Below are 25,062 nucleotides of genomic sequence, written 5' to 3'. Positions count from 1 at the left end.
ACATAGAATTCTTGTTTTTTTAAGGCATGTTACTTTGAACAGTAAGGAAAATTCTTTTTATAATCACTTATCAAGAATAGACCACTGGACCAAGAAAATTTTGTCTTTTTAACAGACAGGAAACAAAATTCTTTTTTTTTAAGTTTATTTATTTATTTTGAGAGACAGATACAGCACAAGTGGGGGATGGGGCAGAGAGAGAGGGAGATAGAGAATCCTAAGCAGTCTCCTCACTGTCAGTGAGCCCAACAGGGAGCTTGAACTCATGAAACTGTGAGATCATGACCTGAGCTGAAACCAAGAATTAGATGCTTAATGAACTGAGTTACCCAGGCGCCCCCAGAAAACAAAATTCTAATTTTGCACCAGCTTACTTTTGATATTAGAACTCAGTTGCTTAATTAAATTCATTCCAATCTTAACCAGTGTTGATCACACATGAAATTCCTTTCCCTTGTTTTTAGTAGTTTTAGTTACATATATTAGAATTTATAATGCTTAGAAGCCTTTGATTTCTAATGAAAACTAAGAAGTAAGCAATTATAAACTGTCTTTTACATTAGCATTCTATGGATTGGCAGATTTACACTTTTTATAATTTCTAGAAACAGGTACTTCCTCATAGAAAATTTCTCAACACAGCATAAACATGTTCACTAATAGACCTAATTATCTTTAGTTTCTCTGTAAAAGGAAGCTGAAAGTGGATAAGCTCATGTTCAATAACTAATGTTTTAGTATTTTGCCTTATTTGGAAATGATCTGGATATTCAACGAATATAACTTGACTCATCATTTAACTTAACCAAGTAAAACTTTAAGGTTTCAGGTTACCAAAAAGATTTGAGGAAACTAAAAAAATTACCTAAAAGCTTTTATGCTACTTATATCTATTTTATTTACCGTTTCTTAACAATTACATTTAGATTACTGATGAAAATTTCATCATGACAAGTTATTTTTATTGCTGACAAATTTTATAAGGCAGATAACATGACCTTATTTGATTAATAAATCCAAGTAAAATAAAATTTGCATGACTGTATTATATTCAATGTTGAAAAGTCTAAGGACATGTATATTTTAATTAACCAACAAACTTGAATTAGCTTTATTACTGAATATTTTCCTATATCACATGGATTTGAAAAGCATTTGAGTCAGTTTTCATTGTATTTTTGAATTTTTTATGAATATTAAATTTGTATAAGCACATATTTGCTTAAGTCAAATAAATATAGCTTTGTTCACAAACTAATTTTAATAATACTATCTGGAGGTAAAGGTGGTGGAATTCTCTACTCCCAGATGGTATTATTAAAATTAAGTTTAATATATATTATACATATATACTCACATAAATATAGAAAAAAGACACATTATAGCTTCTATATACTTAAAATTTCCCATTAGTTCAAAATCTAAATGACCTTCTTCCCCTTTTTTATTCTGATAAGAGTTACCTACCCAAAGTTTATACATTAACACTTACATGTCAAAGGCACAGTGAAAATGAGAGTTTAAGATAAATAGGGGATTCTTTGGGATGGGTAAAAAAGAGTAAGTGAACCTTCAACTGTCTCTAGAGCTACATTTTTAGTTCTGCAAAGATTTGTAAGATAAGGACAGTTGCTCTCAATTCTTCAAAGAATTGGATTGCAACTTAAATGACATCATAGGTTGATTTACCCATAAATTCTTTTACAAGGGCTTTAGAAGGGTTTTCTTTCCTTCTGGATTCATAGTTTTATTTTAGTGTAGGGGAGAAGGCCTAAAAAAAGTTCTTTCAGGCCCTGCAATTTGGCCAATTTCTGACCACAGAACTACTTTGTAGTTTTTAGCTGGAACAAACAGTAAATATTTCTGGCAGTATTGAATAACCCCTGGGAATGAAGAGGCATCCCCAAAGAGGATGCAGAAGATATTTTGTTTTCCTCCTTATACTGGGCACTACAGACAGAGATCTGGGAGAGCTGACTCTGGCAAGAATTCTTACCCTTAGCTGGCTTCCGCCAGTTTTTCCAAGATCCATCTGTAGCATTTTACCAGAATTTGGCAAGGTTTTTCATTATTTTAATTTAGGTTTTCCCTTGGCTGTTTAAGAGAAAAACAGCAGTTTACCAGAAAATCCCTCAGAGTTCCATCAACTTTGGGAGATCCCCATTAGCAAAGAGCCCTCCTTCAAGAGTAGAAATGTGGTGTCTTTAGGGTCATTAACTTGGCATACTTTTGCTTTTGCTTAAGGGAATTCAGACACAGGATTACTAGAATGAGTACTCAAATAAAGGAGAATAGAGGGAAGCAGTGAGACTTACATCAACCTTATTTTTTGTGTCGCTTTGTTTTGTTTTTAGGTACATTTTGTATCTTGAATTTTTCATTAACCTTTTGCAACAAATCTTTTAATGAACTATTTTGGAATTTGGAGACTTTTGGAAGTTTTTTTGTATGCCAATTAAATAGGTATTCCATTCTGTTTCTTTGATTTGGGAGTCTTAGCTTTGAAACACACTTCTTAAATGATCTTACCTAATTGGAACATTCCTCATAATGCCCACTGTAATTCTAGGTTATAATTACTTTGAGGGCTGGCAGCAGTTTGGCGGGACCCTAGCTGCAAAGGGGGTTTAACCCACATTTTTTTGTCCAGCCATATCTAGCTGGCTAATTGGGTGTGACCCACTTATCTACCCCACCATATCTTGGGGCTCCCAGGGTGACAGATACCAAGCCAAGTTCTCAGAACACAAAACAAAAGCTTAAGATGATTTTGCTATTTTTTTTTTATTTTTTTTAACGTTTATTTATTTTTGAGACAGAGAGAGACAGAGCATGAACGGGGGAGGGGCAGAGAGAGAGGGAGACACAGAATCAGAAGCAGGCTCCAGACTCTGAGCCATCAGCCCAGAGCCCGACGCGGGGCTCGAACCCACGGACCGCGAGATCGTGACCTGAGCTGAAGTCGGACGCTTAACCGACTGAGCCACCCAGGCCCCCCTGATTTTGCTATTTTTGTAGATGGTTATTTCTTCCAGGATCATAGTTCTTAGACATAAAATAAACAGGTGTGCCGGAAAATAGCAGAAACTCTTTAGATTTTAGACATCCCACTTTATTATAATTACTTTTTTCAGCTAAGCTTTTGGGTCTCTCGGAGCCAAACTAATACCGAAAAGGGATGTGGCTCTGGGTTGGTGACTGTGCAGTGTTTTACAGTGTACCTCATTGCATGGAAATTTGCTTGAGATTAGCAGATGGCTTAGTGTCCTTCTAACTCATTCCATGACCAACTTATTCTAACAGACGAGTCTTTGATTTAGGTGGTAAGCATATACAATAGCTTTTAAGTGCTTGACCCATGCCCACCAATTTTTTGCAGCTTTTTGGCCTCTGAGATCCCTGTTAACAATAACTTTTATCTACACAAAACAAGACAAACATGTGCCTCCTAACATGCCAGCAGCAATCAGATGTTACTACAGACTGGCCAAGAGAAGGCCAGGAAATTATTAGCAAATGTATTGTTTTAGGCAAGGTCACCTTCCTGAGGGGAGCAGAAAGGGTCTATTGGGTAGATTATCTCACTAGCCCTGACCAGGTAATTCCATGTTGACTGGTTAAAAGTTAAATTCTTCAAGGAGTTGAAACTGCAAATAGATTAAGTATTAAGTCTTGTTTTTTTAACATAAGGCTTAGCACAAGGGACTCTATTTTGGGCCTGCTATATCCTTTTTAACAATTAAGAATTTTTCTTTCCTAATTCCAGCTACCTTAAAAGTTATGTGACTATATTATTATTTATAGCTATGATATATCAGCTATTATTTAGTAAATACTTCATTTTCTTACAACTCTTCATTGATAATATATATTTGGCTAGCTCAATTCATAAAATTTGATTAACTTTTATTTAGAAAAGTAGTAAACCTATGATCCAGCAATTGCACTAGTAGCTATTTACCCAAAGAATACAAAAAGACTAATTCAAAGGGATACATGCCCCCCAATGTTTATGGCAGAATTATCAACAATAGTCAAATTATGGAAAGACCCTAAATGTCTATCAACTGATGAATGGACAAAGAAGATGTGTGTGTACATACATACACAATGGAATATTACCCAGCCATAAAAAGAATGAAACCTTGCCATTTGCAATGACATAGGTAGAGCAGGAGAGTATTATACTAAGCAAAATAAGCCAGTCAGAGAAAGACAAATAACATATGATTTCAGTTATATGTAGAATTAAGAAACAAACAAAAAATAATCATAGGGAAAAACAAGAGGAAGGAAAACCAAGAAACAGACTCTTAACTATAGAGAACAAACTGATGGCTACCAGAGGGGAGGTCGGTGGGAGGATGGGTTAAACAGGTGATGGGAATTTAGGAGGCACGTATTGTGATAAGCACTGGGTATTCTGTGGAAGTGTTGAACCACTGAATTGTACACCTGAAACTAATATTACACTGTATGTTAACTAACTGGAATTTAAATAAAAACCAACAAAGAAAAAAATATGTGAAGAATCAAACAAAATAAAAAAGAAAAAGAAAAAAATAAAAAAAAAGCACCCGTGGGGTGCCTGTTGTCTCAGTAGGTTAAATGTCAGACCTCGGCTCAGGTCATGATCTCATGGTTCGTGGGTTTGAGCTCTGCGTCTTGCTCTGTGCTGACAGTTCAGAGCCTGGAGCCTGCTTCAGATTCTACGTCTCCCTCTCTCTCCCTCACTCGCACTCTGTCTCTCTCTCTCAAAAGTAAACATTAATAATTTTTTTAAAGACAATTCACATTAAATAATTGTAACTGTAATGACTCTTATTGGTTATTCTTTCAATAGGAATGAGATAAACAAACTTCCTATATTTTAAGTGGTTTATTCAAAGAGTGAAGCAATAATCATGTTAACTATGATAAAAATATTCTAATGGGATATGCTATTCTCTTAAGAACTGATTATTTGAAAGAGACAACAATACTATGATGTTCATAGTATTATAATTTTATATGCCCCTCTGTTTTTTCAAGTTATGACAAATAAGGTTTACTACAAATAAAGTGCTGCCTGCCTGTTTATTTTTCTCCATCTAGCTTTGCTGTGTGTGCACGTGCATGCATACTTGCCTTCAAGTTTATCTTTTGAGATGTTTATATTTACAATGAGATCTGAGGAAAGCTGGGAAGGTCCTTATGTCTTTAGGTATTTATATCAAAATTATTTTAATGTACTTTGTTTTATTTCTATTGAGCTTATTTTTTAAGTAAAAAAAAAAAATGTAAGTAACTGTGTAGGTGTTATCACTTAGACATCCTAGTATTAAAAGCTACTGAAATGTAAAATGATGATATCTAGGATAAGTAAGAAGTGCATTTGGGGTGAGACAAGGTGTGGAGTTAAATGGACAGGAAAGTGTAAGGTTGTACAGAAAAGGGAAATGGAGGTTGAGTTTTATGCCTGAAGGCATAAAAATCACCAAGTACTTTGTAATCAAATCTCTTGATGGGGGGGGGGGAGGGAAAGGCAGGAGAAGATGGGAGGGAGGAAGGAGGTTTACCTACAACTTTAAAAGAAAGGAAGATATTTCTGTAAAACTGCTCTTGGACTATTATGTTTTTAAGGATTAAGCTCATGAGGTTGCTTTCCTTCTTGAATATGTTTTTTCTTAAAAATTTTTAGGAGCCTTTAAATGATTGCTGACTCTGTCAACTCATGACATGAGGAATCAACATTTCTTTGGCCCTATGCCAGCTGGAATGGATACCTCAGCTTTCTATGGCATTCAGAATCTGGTTGTTTCCTTTTTTGAGTGGCTTGCAAAAAATTAATATTAATGCTTTTAGATAAACCTTCATTCTATTTTCTACTCTATCCTCAGCTTTTTACCTCTTAGTTGAATTTGAAAAAAAATATATATATATTTGAAGTGTTTTCTCTCACCAAATCATGACTGTTTTTTTCTTCCTCTAGTATGAATAGAATTCAATATTGAATGCAAGGGATTTCTTTTAGTTAGCTTTGCAGTCAGCATTGAATTGTTGCACAATTATCCAGTGGATTGGTTTTAAAAGATCAATAGAATTATTTAAAACACTAATATTATGTAAGTTATTAGCAAACTATGTGTCAATAAATTATTATTTATACACAATTCCTTAATGACTAAATCAAACATCTAAGTATTAGTATGTTAGAGAAACTCTAGTCGGGAACTGGAGAATAATGCCTGGGTAAAGGAATCAGTTTTAGGAAGCAACATGTACATGTTGAACTTAATTTAAATATCATTTGAAACATATGTTGGACCAAGATACACATCTTTCAGAAGCACATGACTTTGTCAGTCTCTTGTTTCCTTTTATAAACAGAATTATTATGCTTGTAATGGGCCAGGATACTCAAGCTTTGTTTCAGAGTACCATACTTGTTTTTGAAAATACTACTTAAGGTTGTAAAATGCATTTGCAATTTATAGCTATTTACTTTTAGAATTCCTTCCACGTGCTTTTGTCTCTGTGGTTCCTCAGGAGAGTAGCATGTTTTCAACCAGCATTATTTCCACTGCACAGCAACTGAAATACGATATTTGTTTCTTGTGGTATTGCTGATACTGCATATTTTAGACATTAAATAAATAGACTTTTCAAAAGACCTAATTAAGTCATTACTCTTGGCCAGACATTTTCAGACATTCACTAGAGCTATTAATTCACTGCATCAGCTGATTTTGAATATAAAAAGATTGTTGTATCAACATATTTTGATGCCTTTGTTTCTGTTCATAAGAATTATCTTAACTTTAGGAGTATTAATTATGACTGTCACTATATAGACAGGACATATCTAAATTTCAAACCATTTGTGTAATAGCTTTAAGTTGGTTTTTTTTCTTTGCTTTCCCCTAATTTCCAAACACTTACCATTTTAATAGGTAAGAATTGAATGTAGCTGTTTTCATACCTGGATTGCTTTACTAGAATAATGGAACTCTTAGTGAAACAGAATAAATAGTACAGAATGTGGTCAGATTAGAAGTCTAAAATTCTTATTTGAATGTTTTTGTTAAACCATATAATTATAATAAATATGTTAGATACTCCATGTACACCTGAATATACAAGATACATGTGGTTTTGTGTTAAACTCAGCTATTCTGTTACCAAATTAAAACGTGCTTTGAGGCATTCACTTTACTAAATTTTAAGATTGGCTTGAAGAATGCAGTAGAAAAATATAGCCAATCCCACTGAACATGTATTTTCAAAGAGTATTTTTGTCTTTGGCTTATAGAAGTCATACCCTTATGTGTTTGGTAATGAAGGATAAAACACATCTAATCTGTGGAGGAAAAGATGTATGGAAACCGTGGGTGCTGTGGTCTCCCAGCATGCCAGACTTCTAGTCTACAAATCCTAAATTTCAGGTTTTCCCGATATTCTTCTTGGGAGTTCTTATCCCGGATATTTTGATAAATAAATTTCTAGAGCTTAGTAATTGTAAAAAAGATATTTATTTTATGTAAGTATATTTAAGTAAAAAAATAATTGTTTGAAGTCAACAATTCCGACACTATAAGTCAGTGTCAAAACTTAACATATATGTATTATAGGAAATGAGAAAACATATTTTTTCCCTGCAATATATAGCAACTCAGTTGTATTTTCATTTAAAGTATTCATTTACAGGAATCTCAGTCATCAAATGAACTTAATCCATTATATAAAAACAGGAATAAAGATAACAGCTATCACTGTTACATGCTTTCTGAAGGATCATTCTAGGTGTTTTACATGTATTAACTCATTTAATCTTCACAGTAGCCCTATGTGGCAGGTAATGTTATTATTCTGATTGTCCAAGTAAAGAAACATCAGCTCATTGGGGCTAAGTATAAGGACCAAGGTGGAGCAGAGATTCAACCCCAAAAACATCATATCTCATCCAGTGCAGTATATAATATTCAATGTAGTATTTTAATTATAATATAATTAAGAAATATCTAAATCAAACTGCTTGTAATTTCAACATTGTACTGTCAAGTTTATATTTAATATATGTTTTAAAATACTGTATTACCAAATATGTTTTGAAATAATATATGTAGAATATATTTTAAAATACTAGGAGGTCGGCATTCCCCATCATCAAGTCCACATGGGTTCTTTAATTTTAATTCTTCTAAACTTCTTTATTTTTGACTTTGCTAATATCTAATCTTTCTTGAAACCTGCCCTTTAAACTCAGTGAGTGCCCATCAAGTGATGCGCTTAGGGCAGTGTTTAGCACTTAGTGAACACTGAATGAATGTACCGTTTTTCTCAACCTTTTCATGTCCCCTACTAACTTTCTAGTTTAGATTTCATGTTTTGAGGGTCACAGCTCAAAGGTCTAAGAGAACACAAGAAATCACCCGCTCTCATTTTACAGAACATGGACTTGGAACTTCAAACCATATAGATTGTAGAAGGTTTCACCTTGAGGAAATGAAGCCCCAGTCCTTTGGGTCCAAACTCTCCTCACTGTTTCCCTTCTCTGGCCTCTTCCCACTCTAGTCCCTCCTACATTATCAACAGCCTTGAAAGATTGCTTCCAATTAAGCCAAGATTAGTGTTTTCTTGGCCATAAAATTCAAACCAATTTGTGTTGCAGTTGAGGTTCTCCAAAATATACCCATAACCAAACCAAGAGTTTGGTTTGACCTTCTTCTATTTTTCATTTAAACTCTTTCCTCTAACAAACTGTTTAACAATGAGTAAGCCAAACACATCATTTTCCTTTCTTCTGCACTTTTGCTTAAACTCAAATATTCCCTTAGATTTTGCTTTACAAAAAAAAATAAATAAATAAAACAAATAAACAAACAAAAAGAAGGAAGCCATTCTACAAACCCCAGTTCAGTCCATACACATTCTCCATTATTATCTTCCTTAAAGAAATCAACTTGGTTCTTACAGTGGTTATTTAAAGCCTCCCCCATTTAGTACTTGCCTCATTTAATTACCTTCTCATACTGAATCAGAATGATCATGAACTCAGAGTCAGGCAGAGTTGGATTTGAAATCCATGCTAACTGATGCAGTGTGACTCTGTAAGTTACCTAGAATCTCAGAACCCACTGTCTTCATTTGTGAAATGGCACCTCATGGAGTCGTGAACTGAAGTGAGATAATGCATACATAATGCTGTCACAGTGCCTGGCACAGAGCAAGCCTATAGCAGATCCTCTGGTCATGCGATTAGTAGTAGTGTCACTTGTATTTTCTGTAGCAACAACTTGACTTTTTTCTATGTGTATATTTTATGAGTTAAAAGATATATATCTTATACTGATGGCTGATATTTTCTGTTATTTAATGGATAGGTGTTGAAAGACTATGTAATATACTACTTTGGGTGGTTATCTTTTGAAATCTTTTAATATCTTATAAAGGAAAGCCCAAAGCCTCACTTTGTCAAATACATATTCAACATAAAGAATGGTGCTCTTACTTTTCTACTTCTAACACGTTCAGATATGGGTCTTTTTCTTAGGGTGCAAATGCTCTGGTCACATACACTATCATTAGTGGAGCTGATGACAGTTTCCGCATTGACCCCGAATCTGGAGATCTGATAGCAACCAAGCGGTTGGACAGGGAACGCCGTTCCAAATATTCCTTGCTGGTTCGGGCAGATGATGGCCTTCAGTCCTCAGATATGAGAATTAACATCACTGTCAGTGATGTGAATGACCACACACCCAAGTTCTCCAGACCTGTGTACTCTTTTGACATCCCAGAAGACACAACCCCAGGTAAGCGGCACACCCTTAAGTGTATTTTGCCAAGGTCACTTTTGACTAAAATTATGGGATATGTAATGACTGCTCTTAAGTAACTAGTTTTTATTGTATACTACTAGGTATAAAAATATATGTGCTAGATATTTTAGTATTTTAATTAACCTTCTTTGATATAGTTCCCAAGTGAATTCCTAGACTTTGGAGAACAAATGAAGTTAGCAATTCATCTAATTACTAATTACAAATATTTCTGTTTCTGAAAGTAGTTGTGATGAGTTGTTAATTTTCTGTCAATGACCGTTTTGATACTATTTTTCCACTTTATACTCTGTGATATTTTACATCCCACTTAAACATTTTATGTGTTAATATTTCTACATGCTGACCTCTAAGAAACTGGTCATTTAATATGTTGTACTTTGCTACCCCTGCATCCATTCTGAATTAATGTACTTTAGAAATGCATTTGCAGGACAGGACTGCATCTTTATTTTTAACATATTTTAAATTGATTACAAAAATTAAAATAAATGGATACTGTAAAAGTGCCTAATATACTTATAGTGCTATGTGTACAAAGCACAAAGAAAAACACATGAAAACCTGTGAATACTGCCTCTAACACTTAAAACCTGTGTGGCCCAGGGAAAGTTAATTCATATCTCTTAGCCTGAATTTCAAGTTCCATAAAATGGAAATAATAATTCCTGTTGGAATTAGAGTAAAGGTTAATTTGGAGAATATATCATAGTGTGCTAACACGGGGCTTGGGAAATCGCAGGTACTCAATAAGTGTTAGTGGAATCTCAATCCTGAATTGTCACCTTGCCTCTTTGAACATATTATGTTGTGATTGTTGAGTTTGAGTACTAAATATCCATATTTTCAGTGTGTGTACGCTTCATTTCAATTATTGGCAATTCTTATCTAAAATTGAAATTTTATTCTGAATTACATTTGGAATGATTTTGCGTAATAAGTCATATGTTACAGAAACTCATTTGACAAAGAAATTAAATATTTATAGACTACTTCTCACTGCAGTTTTCTCTTCCCTCCCCAACATGAGTTGTGCACGTCCTTCATGAAATTACCATCACGTTTATTTCTGCCTTAATTACAGCAATGACCACATGAGCTATCAAGTGATATCCCCTGAGCATAAGTCTGAATTATTGCTTGGGACCCACACCTTCCTGATACTAGCAATGGGCCCCAATAGAAGTCATTGCAGTCACCAATATGTTCATGAATTGTTAGTGCCAAGCAGAAAAATAATGTCAGAAGTAGTATTATTTCTCCAGAACATTTACACTGCAACATAGAATTTCCTGAGTATTTAACATGCTATATATTTCATTAATATTTGGGAAGGTTGGTATCAGCATTAATGTAGAAATCTGCAGAATGTTGAGGTCACTCTATTTTCATAGTGATTCTCTGGTTAAAATGTTTTACTGTAATAATAAAATTTGTTGGTGTCTGCATATAGTCTCTGAGTAATACCTTATCTCATTAATTTTAGACCATTAATTTATTTTTTGATAGGTTCATTGGTAGCAGCTATTTTAGCTACAGATGATGACTCTGGTGTGAATGGAGAAATTACATATATTGTGAATGAAGATGATGAAGATGGCATATTTTTCCTGAATCCAGTTACTGGAGTCTTTAATTTGACTCGAGCATTAGATTATGAAGCACAGCAATATTATATCCTCACTGTTCGAGCTGAAGATGGTGGGGGACAATTTACTACCATTAGGGTGTATTTTAATGTACTAGACGTAAATGATAACCCACCTATTTTCAGCTTAAATTCATATAGCACATCTTTAATGGAGAATCTACCTCTAGGATCTACTGTTCTTGTGTTTAATGTTACCGACGCAGATGACGGTATGTACTTTATTTTATACACTTAAAATTTTACTAAATATGACCTCAGATTTATATTATATTTATTTACTGTGTTCAGCTGTCACAATTTTTTTAATATAGGTCCAAAAAGGAATAGATTTATGATTTAATTATAGAGGATTAAAAATCTGAGTACTTTATAAGTTAAATTCTTGTAACAGTTACACAGCATGCATTGTTATCATTTCAAAAACTTTGTCTTCTGGGGCACCTGGGTGGCTTGGTTGGTTAAGCATCCGACTTAGGCTCAGGTCATGATCTAGCAGTTTGTGAGTTCAAACTCCACGTTGGGCTCTGTGCTGACAGCTCGGAGCTTGGAGCCTGCTTCGGATTCTGTGTTTCCTTCTCTCTCTGCCCCTCCCTTGCTCACGCTGTCTCTCTCTCTCTCACTCTCAAAAATAAATAAACATGAAAAAACAAACCTCTTTATCTTCCTTTTTTACAGTATTGTAGTTTAATAATGTAGAAGTCATAAAACAATTTTTTACTAGGCTTCTGTCAGATTAGTAAAAATATTTGTCTACATTTATAACTTTAACATATAAAGGATAAAATTTGGAAGCAAAAGGAAAACCAACATTTAAAAAAATACTTAAGAATGCATAATTAGTTATATATTTCCAACAGAAAGCTTCTAATAATATTTTAGCAAGCTTTCATGCTTTGACTGAAAAGATGATTCCAGATCTCTTTAACTTATGCTATATAATCAAGTTGAGATTTCACCTTAACTCTAGACTTTACATGTGTTTAATTTTATTTATTGCAAAATCATTTGGCAAACTTTCTTTTAAAATATAACTCTCCTGGCCTTTATTCTAAAACCTGTTTTGTAAATACACATATTATATAATATAGCACTAGAGATAACATTGTGCATATTATCAGTCTTTAACTGATATGTTTGGAAAGTTAATACCTTGTTTCCCCTTTTATTGGATGAGTTAGATGTCCTATCTCTTGAGAAAACAAGGGACAGAACTTTCAAGAGGAAATAGGTCTCGAGCCTGAGGATATGCCTAACAACATAGGCATATCAACCTTAATTTAGAATTTCCTGGTTCTTACTGACTTGGATGATTAATGTAATTTCGGAATACCATTGTATCTCAACATTCTCCTCTATACTTAGTTTCCTTTCAGAATTGTCTAGAAGTGTCACTGAGAAAGATATGATAGGGAAAAAGCACATTATTTTATATATGTTTCAATTCACAAAATTGGAAATACTTTCTTTAGAGTTCATTAAGTGCATTTTGAAGTTTTCCCCTTTTATATACAAGCACAGTTAATATTGGTCGCAGGTATATATCTAAAAAAGAAGTATCTGTAATTCTAGTACTACTACTATAGCTAATAATAACCAATATTCGTGGCATATTTAGCATGTAACTAGTCTTGGCCTAGGAACATTGCTCACTCTATTTCATTTACACCAGCCCAGCTCTGTGATTGGCTCCAACTGGCATTTATATACAATTGAGCTTAATCCCAATTTTGGAAGTTGATGTCTGTATTATAACTTTCATTAGTTTACCTGCTCTCTGAATATCAATATCTTATTTGTCCTTATGACTGGTCCTGACTTTTCTGTAGTGAAGAATTTTTTTGCTATGTTTCTTTGTGATTTATTTATTATGCACTAGAGAGTGACCGTTGCTTCACAGGACTGTGTGTTCCTCTGGATTAAATTTTATTTTTCCTCATACCTTCAAATACAGAGAACTGAACAAGAGCAAATAAGAAACTTTCTTTGTGAAAGCCTGTTGGAATATTCCTAAAGCAATATATTATTCACAGCCATATATTAACCATTGACTTCAAGTTACTCTTCATGCATTTCTTTTCCTTTAATTGTGTTGAGTAAAAGTTTCAAGCTACATTTTTCCATTGTTTTAGTTTTGAATGTTTTTATCACTGTAATTTCCTGTACTTTGGCCTAAAATATAGGACATGGTTCCTATTCTTTCTGAATTTCAAGGATAATGATAAGACTGAACCAGGGTAACCTTCTTTGTTTAAAATTACCAACTCAATCACACTAAATAGTTCTCAAAGTATTTCACAGGCAGTATTATTTAGACATTTTTTTAAAAAATAACAAATTCGGGGTACCTGGGTGACTCAGTTAAGCATCTGAATTTAGCTCAGGTTATGGTCTTGCTGTTTGTGAGTTCAAGCCCACCTGAGGCTCCATGCTGAGCGTGGAGCCTTCTTGGGATTCTCTCTCTCCGTCTGTCTCTCTCCTTGCCTCTCCTCCACTTGTTCTCTCTCTCTTCCCAAAATAAATAAACTTTAAAATAAAATAAAATAAAATAAAATAAAATAAAATAAAATAAAACAAAATAAAATAAAATAAAATACAAAACAAATTCATCTAAATCTGTGATCAAAAGGTTCCTGATGGGAGAGTATTGTCATTTGAGGAAATTTTATATAAAAATAAAGTTAATATTTTCTGATTCTCCAGAGTTTAACCTAAAATTTTAGGTTACAGAATTATTTAGTAAAAATAGGTCAAATATTTTACTATTTTTACAATACAAATAGTATATGTATTAATCTCAAGGCTTCCCTGTGTATAGTTTAAAAAGTATTATATTGAGGCAAAATGTTATAAACCTAACTTAATGCAAATAAACTGGCTTTGGTAGTTATTATGTTATTCTAGAAATAAATGCATATGATTTTTCAAAATATTGGGAGTCATAGACTGTTTTGAGAATAGAGCAATGGTAATTATTACTGAATAAGTTCACCTGTATATGCTTGGTACAATTGCAGGCATTCAAATTAAAGAAGTTTCATATTCCATTGACTTGATGACCTTTTTTGAAATTGCTTCATAAAGCTGAATGCTATCTGAAACAGTTCTGTGCCTTACAGCTGTATGATAAGTTGACAAATGGTAGTTCATTGTAGCCTAATTAAATCATGTTTAGGGATTGTGAATAAATACACACATTTCATCACAGAACTATATACCTATGTTACGTGCTATATTTCCTGGAACTAAATAATTCTCAAGACTGAAAAAAACAAAAACAGAAACAAAGACTCAATACAACCACACATGCACAATAAAACTGCCAGAAAGAATCATGCGCCTAAACCACTTTCAGAACATTGAACACAAATGGCTAGAAATATGAACAGTTTTAAGTTTAAAGACCTGATGGGCTATAAAATCCCACTAAACTCAAGTCCCATTGCTTATGGGTAAATTACAGAATTTTAAAATAATGTATGTACTGTTTCGTGATTTGAGTATTTGATGCAAAGGACAGAGAGAGACAAATGATATGAGCTCTGTATTTTTTTTAGGAAACTACAAATCGTTAGGGAGAATTTTGAGCTTCTCTCTATCCACATCTATTTTCTAGCTGTAGAGCACATGCCCAGAGTCATTTAGAATTGTCAGAAAGGAAAAGTCCTTTTCTTTATAGTAAGGTAATATTTGGGTGGCTCTTGTGGCCTGTAATTGCATCGGGAAGGATTCATGAAGTTCCTGAGATGAGAGCTGTTTTTCAGATAGTGGTGCAGTATTTGTGCAAAGTATGTTGTGCAGTACTTTTGTGCAAAAGTATTTTTATGTTTATTTTCTCAAAGATGATTGTTATCATGAGTTCCTCTTAATGTTATTATCTAATATCAATATTTGTCATTATGAACCTGAATATAAAATCAAATTTTTCTTTTTTTGTAATTCTTGTTAAAGTTTAATACTTACTACTTACCCCACCCAACTGCCTCACCATACTTTTTTTCCTTAAAAAAAGAGGCTGTTCTGCTGTTTACAAGGAGGCTATAAAGTCTTGGTATCACATTCTCTTTTTGCCTCTGAAATGTAGTTGTTTACTCAAGGAAGTGGCAAACGTGGTGGACCAGAGTGTTCAGATCCTTGATTTAATTGCTTGAATTCCAATTGATTTATGTAGAAATGCTAGGCCATCACTTTGTAGCCATGTGTAATTTTGTCAGTTTTTCTAATTTCTTTTGATCTTGGGCATGAAAGATTTTATATGCTTTCACAGAGCTAAATTTTATATCTCTGTTTGTTGGTATTATTTTATCCGGATGTTTTCATAACTTTTTCTCAGTAATAATTGTGTCTGAATTTGTGCCTCAAAGAATAGGAATTCAATATTTACTGATGGGTTTAGCCATAAAAAACGCAGAAAATTTCCTTGGTAAAAAATGACTTACAAGTATATTAAAAATATATAATATACATCTTTTAAATTAAATGTCTTTTTAGGGATATATAGGTGTATATATTTTCTGAAATAAGAAATATATAAAATATTATATATATAAAATCTCTATATATTGAACCAATTGAAGGAAATTTTTTTGCACCAGTTGATGGAACTTTTGTCCCCCATCCTTTGAATTTAAAGTCTAAGGTTGAAGTAGATTGTTGACCTTGTTCAATCCAGATCTTAAAATTCTCTTTATCTCCTCCTGGTAAATTGACCTTTGACTCCCATTAGCTTTATTTATTCATATTTTTCCGGATCTTCAGAGTCCTAATTATTCTGAACTTTACACTGGTTGTTCACTTCTGAATCGTTTTAAATAAACTATAAATATTAAAAGCCACAACTCACAATGAGGAGGAAAATCTACCTTTTCAAAGATCTATTCAATCCTGGAGATTTTTATGAATAAGTCAGTGTCTGAAAGTTATTTTCATAAAAATTTCTTCTGTATAGCAACATATAGACAAAGGACATTAGATAGAGACCATAAAATCACAGGGAAAGAGTAATTCTAACATTTTTTTTTTTTTTAAAGAGCAGGCAATCCTTAGCTGGTAGAAAAGAAAATACCATTACTCAACTAAAACTTGCCTTCACAAGGAACATGACAAGTTTCAAAAAACGGTAAACGCTAACTTAAGTAGGGGCGCCCGGGTGGCTCAGTCGGTTAAGGGTCTGACCTTGGCTCAGGTCATGATCTCATGGTTTGCGAGTTCAAGTCCCACATCGGGCTCTGTGCTGACAGCTCAGAGCCTGGATCCTGCTTCAGATTCTGTGTCTCTTTCTCTCTCTGCCCCTCCCCTGCTCAGACTCTGTCTCTGTCTCTCAAAAATAAATAAACATTGAAAAAAAGTTAAAAAAAAAAGCGCTAACTCAAGTAGTAATAGGCTTCTAAGAAAGAATATTTTTCAAGAAAAAAAAAAGAGAAAAAGAGTGATCAAATTGCTTTAGAAGACTCTTGGGACAGACTAGATATCATTTCTGACACCTGAATAGTTTGTTTTTTGTTTTTTGTTTTTTGTTTTTAAGTAATCTCTAAACCCAACATGGGGCTTGAACCAACCCTGAGATTAAGAGTCACATGCTCTAGTGAATGAGCCAGCCAAGCACCCCTGATGCCTAAACAGTTTAAATTAACTTCAGAAAAATAGGAACTATTTGTCAGCAGTTAACATAACTCAACAGATTTTCCCTAGCATAAAATCCGACAGTATAAAATCCTTGTTGAGAATGAATTATCTAAATACATGAAATGTTTCTTAACAATACTTAGAATATCCTACAGTGTCCCAACATCTTTAGGAAGAGATATAAAAATGTGCATAGCATTATGCACAAGTGAAGAAAACATAAATCTGGGGCAAGAAATCTGATTTCTTTTTGTCTTCACTGCTTTTCTGTTATTTACTTTCAAATTATTTACTAAAAACAATTGGCCAATCCATTCCCCACATCATTTTTGTGAGAATATTCTCTGCAGTCATTTTCTGAAATAGGAAATTATATATTATTTTTTTATAATTAAGAAGTGACACATGTTGTAAGAAAAATATATAAAATAGTTTCTAAATATAGCCCAATAATATAGTGTGAGCATTTATATTTGCAGCCTTTTATGTGTAACTTTACTGCTAACATTTCCTTCAAAGAATACTTTTAAAACACATTAAGTGTACATAATAAAATCCGAGAGAGAATTATTTTCACAAAGGGCATGAGCCAGATGCTTAATAAGAATTAAAAAGTATTTATTGGTTCTGACAAGAAATGTAAAAGTAGGCTTAAAACATGACTAATGCCATACATCAGAAAATTTTATTACCCTTCTCTGAAAATTGGTGTCAACCTCAATAAATTACTGAAGTTCTAAATGTTTGGCTAATAGTATAGACTGTGGCACTGTTAATGTTGAACCCTCAGGAACCATTTGATAGAAATAAGAAAGTATATAGAAAAATATTCGCTCTCCGGAATATTTTTCTCCTTTCTAATTTTGTAATTTAACATTTCAACATCGTAGTAAATTGTAGGCATTATATAGATCATTTGTTCACCAGATTGTAAACATCTTTTCAGAACAAAAGTTGACAGACAAGGAATTATGTGTATGCATTACTTACAAAACAATTAACTGTGGCTAAATAATCCAAAGTTGTGTTTGGGGCATCATATATCAAATATGCAAAGTTTTATGCCAGAATGTTTGGTATCACTTGGTCTGTAATCAGCACACATTCAAGAAAATTTAATGTTTTCCCTTCCATTTCAGGCATCAACTCCCAATTGGCTTATAGCATTGCTTCAGGTGATAGCCTTGGTCAGTTTACAGTGGACAAGAATGGTGTACTGAAAGTCCTTAAAAGTTTGGATCGGGAAAGTCAGTCCTTCTACAACCTGGTTGTTCAAGCACATGACCTGCCACAACTTCCAGCCTCCAGATTCACAAGCACTGCCCATGTCTCCATTATTTTGTTGGATGTAAATGATAACCCACCAACATTTCTTTCCCCTAAATTGACATACATTCCAGAAAACACACCTATTGATACTATTGTTTTCAAAGCTCAAGCAACAGACCCAGACAGTGGCCCAAACAGCTATATTGAATACACCCTGCTGAACCCTTTGGGAAACAAGTTCAGTATTGGGACCATTGATGGTGAAGTGAGGCTCACTGGAGAACTGGATAGAGAAGAGGTTTCTAATTACACTCTAACAGTGGTGGCTACAGACAAAGGTCAACCAGCTCTCTCTTCATCTACAGAAGTTGTAGTTATGGTGCTTGATATCAATGACAACAACCCTGTTTTTGTGCAGGCCTTGTATAAAGTGGAGATTAATGAGAACACACTTACTGGAACAGATATAATACAAGTATACGCAGCAGATGGAGATGAAGGTACAAATGGACAGGTTCGCTATGGCATTGTTGATGGTAATGCCAATCAGGAATTTCGCATCGACTCTGTCACAGGTGCCATCACTGTGGCTAAGCCTTTGGATAGAGAAAAAACTCCTACTTACTCACTAACTGTTCAGGCAACAGATCGGGGAAGTAACCCCAGAACTGACACCTCCACTGTCAGCATTGTTCTACTGGATATTAATGATTTTGTTCCCATGTTTGAGCTATCTCCATATTCTGTGAATGTCCCTGAGAATTTAGGGACACTGCCCAGAACAATTCTTCAGGTCAGTGTATTTAAATAAAATAAATGCTATGTTCACTATAAGACATCTAATTTAAAAGTCAACACTCGGGGTGCCTGGGTGGCTCAGTCAGGTGAGTGTCTGGTTTGAGCTCAGGTTGTGATCTCGTGGTTCATGGGTTTGAGCCCCACGTAGGGCTCTGTACTGTACAGCACAGCTGTTTTGGGTTCTGTGTCTCCCTCTCTGTCTGCTCCTCCCCTGATGGTGCCCTGTCTCTCTCTCAAAAATAAATAAACATGAAAACTTTTTCAAAAATAAATAAATGTCAACCCTCTCCTACAGTGTTCATGCTTCACCCACTCTCTTCCTCATTGTCTCCATAAATGCTTACCTGCAGATACAGGAAATCTCGAAAAGGAAAGGTTTATGAAAACTATACCCAAGAACTTACTGATTTCCTCCTCATAGATTAAAATATCACATTACAATTATGTTCTTTTGTGGATACTCATGTTGCACACTTTTATGTATTTGTGTATTTTGAATTGTTTCACTATAACAGTAATATCTAAACATAGTGAGAAAATAAAATGATGTAAATGTTTGAAAACTTGGTTACAAAAATTCTACTCGCTCGCCTCCTTACCTGGATGGAACTTTTGTTAAAAGTTTTTGTGAAGCTTTCCAAAAATACTATAAGTTGATTTTATATATAGTTTTACACAAATAATACCTACTACTCTGTACCATTTTTACTTTTTACTCGAAACTTAAAGATGTGTCTCAGGAACCTTTTAATATTGGTATATATGACTTTATCTCATTTTATTTAAGTTTATTTATTTATTTTGAGAGAGAGAGTGTGTGAGCAGGGGAGGGGCAGAGACAGAGGAAATGGGAGAATCCCAAGCAGGCTCCAAGCTGTCAGCGGGGAGCCTGATGAAGGGCCCGATCCCACTACTGTGAGATCATGACCTGAGCCAAAATCAAGAGTCAGACTATTAACTGACTACCCAGATGCCTCTACCTCATTATTTTTAATGATACATTTTATTTTGTGGTGGACATTGTGTTAGATTTATTCACATTCCTGGCATGTATTATTCTCCCCTACAGGTGGTGGCAAGAGATGATGATCAAGGTCCTAATAGCAAACTCTCATATGTTCTATTTGGTGGTAATGAAGACAATGCTTTTACTCTCTCGGCTAGCGGAGAACTTCAAGTAACACAGAGTTTGGACCGCGAGACAAAGGAACACTTTGTCTTGATGATCACAGCTACAGATTCAGGTACGCCTTGTCTGGTTATGAAGAATTTCTTCACAATATAAATAAATAAAAGTATATTCGTCTACCATGAAATTAAACATTTATTGAAGAATTTATGAATTCTTGGCACTCCAATTGTATCTATATAATTTATAGCAGATATATCACTTTGTGAAATTTGTGTATAAATATCTAAGTGATAAAGGCTTGAGTACAATACAAACAGGGCTCTATTCCTATAAGACCAAATGTTTCCCTGCCCACTTAGCCATCACTTTTGAGGGTAATTTGATACTCTACCAATTGAGCCATGAGGCATTTCAAGCACTTTCAGCTTTAAAACATTCAATGGTTCTAACTGGCCATAGTGGGTAATAAAGTGGGTCCAGAGTTCTTCATTAGTCGTCTAGGTTTTGTAAGTAGCCATAATAGGCATTTGATGAAGACCCACAGAGCTCCAAAAGGAGTATCAGTGAGAACCTGGCATCCTCACTGAGCAGCATAGTGGACTACCATAGAAATAATGAAAAACAGTATATGCTAGGATTTAATGTCTGTAAGCAGTAATTATGTAAAGTTGTATAGCAGGTGGTACAAAATACAATCTATTAAAACATAATATTACTATTTACCACCATTTTGTTTTGCATATATTGACTCTCTAAATACTGAGACTTCTAATTCAAAATTGAAATAATTAAAAATTTGTCAAAGGAATGTTATGCCTTGAAGAAAGTATGTATTGCTTAAATATTTGTTGAATAAATGATTGAATGAATGAATTGATCATTGAATTCCAGAGGCATTAATGAATCATGAAACATTGCCTTATGTGACATTCATTTATCCAAATAGCCACACAACTTATTATTTAAGGATTAAAGAATTTGATAATGTTGACATAGTTTCTAAAATTTTGTTGAAATCACTTTAAGCCAAAGCGATTTGTTGGAACCTCAAAGGACTAAAATTATATCTATATCTACGTATATAAATTTGTATTCATGAATATAGTTGTGGATACTGATACAGAACAATTTTGAATTTACAACTGTGCTCGTTTTATTGTTGTTGAAAGGTTTTTGATGAACATGGCATTAAGTTTTTGTTATATATGACCAATTTTGGAGTATACAATATATTGTTTCCGGTCACCACTTGTCATAAAAGAGCAGGGGATTTTGAGATTACAAGTCATGATCGATTTATATTTGATATTCAGATGATAGTGCCAATGATTATTAATTCAGGTGGCTTTTATATATTATTTGCCATTTACTCTTGGGATTGTCACTATCTGAGACTATTGCCTACAGAGAAAACCACAGTCTCTGCCTTTTTGAAAATATGTGTGAATGACCATGTTATATTTTTGCAAACTGTAAAATCCTGAGGAACAATGAACAGAATATGGTGTGGTAACCATGTAAAGTTTAAACCAAGTTTATCTGAAATATGTTTTATTATGTGCATAGTCAGTAATGTGCTTCATGGTCAGTAGGCACAAAGGGTAAGTATTCTTATGTAAGAAATACAGTCACTACTACATTGCTCATATCAATCCAGTATTTCAACAGTCACTTGGATAGAAGAGAGAAAAAAAATGAGTAGACACTGGTAGTCAGATATTTACAACCAAGGTTTTATTACTAAAACACCCCAGTCTTAGCTTCCTTCTCCAGTTAGTACTGGAAATGTGTGGTCAGTTCTATGCATGTGTGAAAACATAGCCTTTGTAAAAGTGAAGTGGGGAAGGAGAAACCAGGACCAGAAATCTATTTGGCTAAGGCATCAGTCACTATAAAACCTGTGCACAGAATGTGTGTCACAGAGAAGTCATCCCTGGGTGGGAAGCAGGATGTGATTGCAAGAGTTAGGTTACAGCGCAGGGTGATCTGGGATGAGCAGGCACAGCCCACAAGTTCTCCATGAGAGGATTTGTACTTTGGAATATTCTAAGTCAAAAATCATGGTAGAGAAAGAATGTAACCATGTAGACAAGAGTGCTTGTTTTCAACCAGGGGATTCTGAGAATTTAAATTATTTTTGTATGTCTATGTAGTCAAGGGGTGGGGGATATTGTGAAGAGGAAGGAAATTTATATATATATATATATATATATATATATATATCCATATCTATATCTATGTCTATATATCTATATCCATCTGTGTCATGCAGTATAACAGGTTTTACAGACATTAACCCATTTTTATACATCACTTTTCTTTATCATCTCAAAACCTTGCATGTTATTTTGATTTTACTTACAGTAAACCCAAACTCAGTGTGGTTAAATAATTTGCTCAGGATCACACAGCTATGTGGCAGAGTATGATTCAGACCTTAGCATAGCTTACTTGCAAGTTCAGAGTATACTGAATTTTTAGTGTGTAAGCAAAGTCAAATTTGAAAAGAATAATATTGATTGCCAAAATTATTTCATTTGCAAACCAAAACTTAGTTATTAATCTGTATAATAAAATGAAAAAAAACTTTTACTTTGAATCTATCTCAGTTTGAATTCTGGTTCTGTCATAATTTTCTTTGTGATTCAGGCAAGGTGTACTATCTCTCTCAATTTCAGTATCTTCTTCATTACAATTGGGATAATAATAACTAGAAAGTAGTTTATTATAAGGTTTAATTGATACAACCTATGTTAAATTGCTAAATATGCCTATAACATAGTGTATATAATGATTTTAATAAGAATTGTACTTCATACACTTTAAATACTGTAAAATTCTTAGAAATATTTGCCCTGTCCCTTACTATATAAGTGTTATTATTAAAAGATGTATAGATGTATTGGTTTCATAAACATTTTTTAAAAATCGTAGTTCACATTAAGTTTCATTTTATACTTTACTACTTTAGAAATTTTTAATTTGTAGCAGATATTTCTTTTCAACTTCCAAAGAATGTATTTTGTAGTAAATGTTTCACTATTCAAGAAGACCACAGATTTTTAAAACTATAGTTCAACCAAAATACAGTTAAAGAGGATTTTGTGGACTGACCAGCAAAGTTAACCATCACTCGTAGTGCTATTTCTCCATCAAAATGACAATATGGAAGGGACATTTAATTTGGGGAAAAAAACAAAGACAAAAAATAAAAAACAAACAAACAAACAAAAAAAAAACAAACACCTTGAAGTGATAAAGCTAAAAGTGTTTTCTTCTAATAGACGTGGGTGAATGAACCTGTTAGGAGTAACTTTCACAAGGAGGAGATTCAATAAAACATTGATCTACATGTGCAGACTATGCAAGAACCAAGCCCTGGTTCCAGCGAGTCAAACTGATGCCATCAGCCTTGAGTCTGAGGAAAATTGGGGATCTAAAATTCTTAATATCAGGACAAATAATAGAAGTATAACTCTAATTTCTAGAAAGGATTATTGGCACTACATGAAAAATGGAAAGACCATGTCTGTATTGATTCTGCCAAATATTGAGATAGGAGTATTACTAAGTTATGGAAATTAAGATTATCAGTAAAATTAAGGTATTTGGAAGTTTGTCATTTAGTGCTTTAAACATGGTGTTAGAGAGCATGATGGGAGATGTAAATGAAATTCAGCATTTTGGCAGCCTGGAAATTAGAGAATTTCTTAAAAAAAATTTATGTTTATTTAGTTTTAAGAATGAGAGAGATGGAGCGCGAGCAGGGAAGGGGCAGAGAGAGAGGGAGACATAGAATCCAAGGCAGGCTCCAAGCTCCGAGCTATCAACACAGAGCCCGATGTGGTACTTGAGCTCACAGAACTGAGATCATGACCTGAGCTGAAGTTGGACACCTAACCAACTGAGCTACCCAGGCGCCCTGAGGATTTCTTAAACTTTGTCCGAAAGCACAGATTTTGATGAGAGTGGTTTTTTTTTTTTTTTTTTTTTTTTTGAGTTGCCCTGATATGAGCTCATGTGTGTGAGGCCCCTAGACAAAAAGTACTTAGTTAGGTATCTGAAGATCACTTAATATGGATCATGTAGAAAACAATCAGAAGTTGTGTGGGAAGTTGGACTGAATTATTTTAAAGTCATTAAAACTCATATGTGACAATGATTTTATATGCCATTAATTTGCATACTTTGGGTATCACAAATAAACCATTTTTGTGAGAGAACATGAGTTTGAGGTATCAGGCTTAAGAATCTGCCGTTTAATCTTGTATTCCAACCATGAAGTTTCTGACACAAGATTTAAAATACAGATTCACTTCTTTGATTTAAAAGTCAAATTGGTAGGTGACATGAGAAAACTCAGAAAAATATGGCAGCTTTAGATCCCAGATGCCATGTTATTCTCAAATTTGCCATGTTCTAAGGACCAGGAAATATCAAAGCATTCTAAACAAGAAAAAAGTTTGACAGTTTTATTCTAGCCCACAAATTACTTTCCCATTGCTTTTTAAAAATTCTTACCTGTGGCAGCCCAGAGATAGGTTAACTTTGGCAATATGGCAATACTTGAATCAGCTGTTTTTGTTTTTGTTTTTATCAGAAAACCTTTAAATCTTTGAATATTTTTGGGAGAGATAATATTAGCATTGCACTCTCATTTTATTTTTATTTACTGACTGCATGAGTATAAAGTAGCACATCTGGAAACTCTCTACTCCTGTCTACTACTTAAAATGAGCTACAACCACTCTATCACGTGTGTGGGGGGC

At 33.9% G+C, this 25,062-nt stretch overlaps 1 protein-coding gene across 1 annotated transcript in view; it reads left to right on the top strand.

Annotated features, from left to right (window-relative positions):
* FAT4 (FAT atypical cadherin 4) overlaps positions 1-25,062 on the top strand; it is a 175,987-nt gene that overhangs the window by 83,221 nt on the left and 67,704 nt on the right. The window contains exons 3-6 of the mRNA XM_030313110.2: positions 9,533-9,794; positions 11,331-11,681; positions 18,234-19,156; positions 20,231-20,405. Of these exons, the coding sequence (XP_030168970.1) occupies positions 9,533-9,794; positions 11,331-11,681; positions 18,234-19,156; positions 20,231-20,405 (1,711 nt within the window). The remainder of the gene's footprint in view (positions 1-9,532; positions 9,795-11,330; positions 11,682-18,233; positions 19,157-20,230; positions 20,406-25,062) is intronic.

This window comes from Lynx canadensis, chromosome B1 (assembly GCF_007474595.2).
Source record: "Lynx canadensis isolate LIC74 chromosome B1, mLynCan4.pri.v2, whole genome shotgun sequence".
NCBI classification, from domain to species: domain Eukaryota; kingdom Metazoa; phylum Chordata; class Mammalia; order Carnivora; family Felidae; genus Lynx; species Lynx canadensis.
Note: the sequence above shows the minus strand (reverse complement) of the source record. Positions and strands in the feature narration are given on the sequence as shown.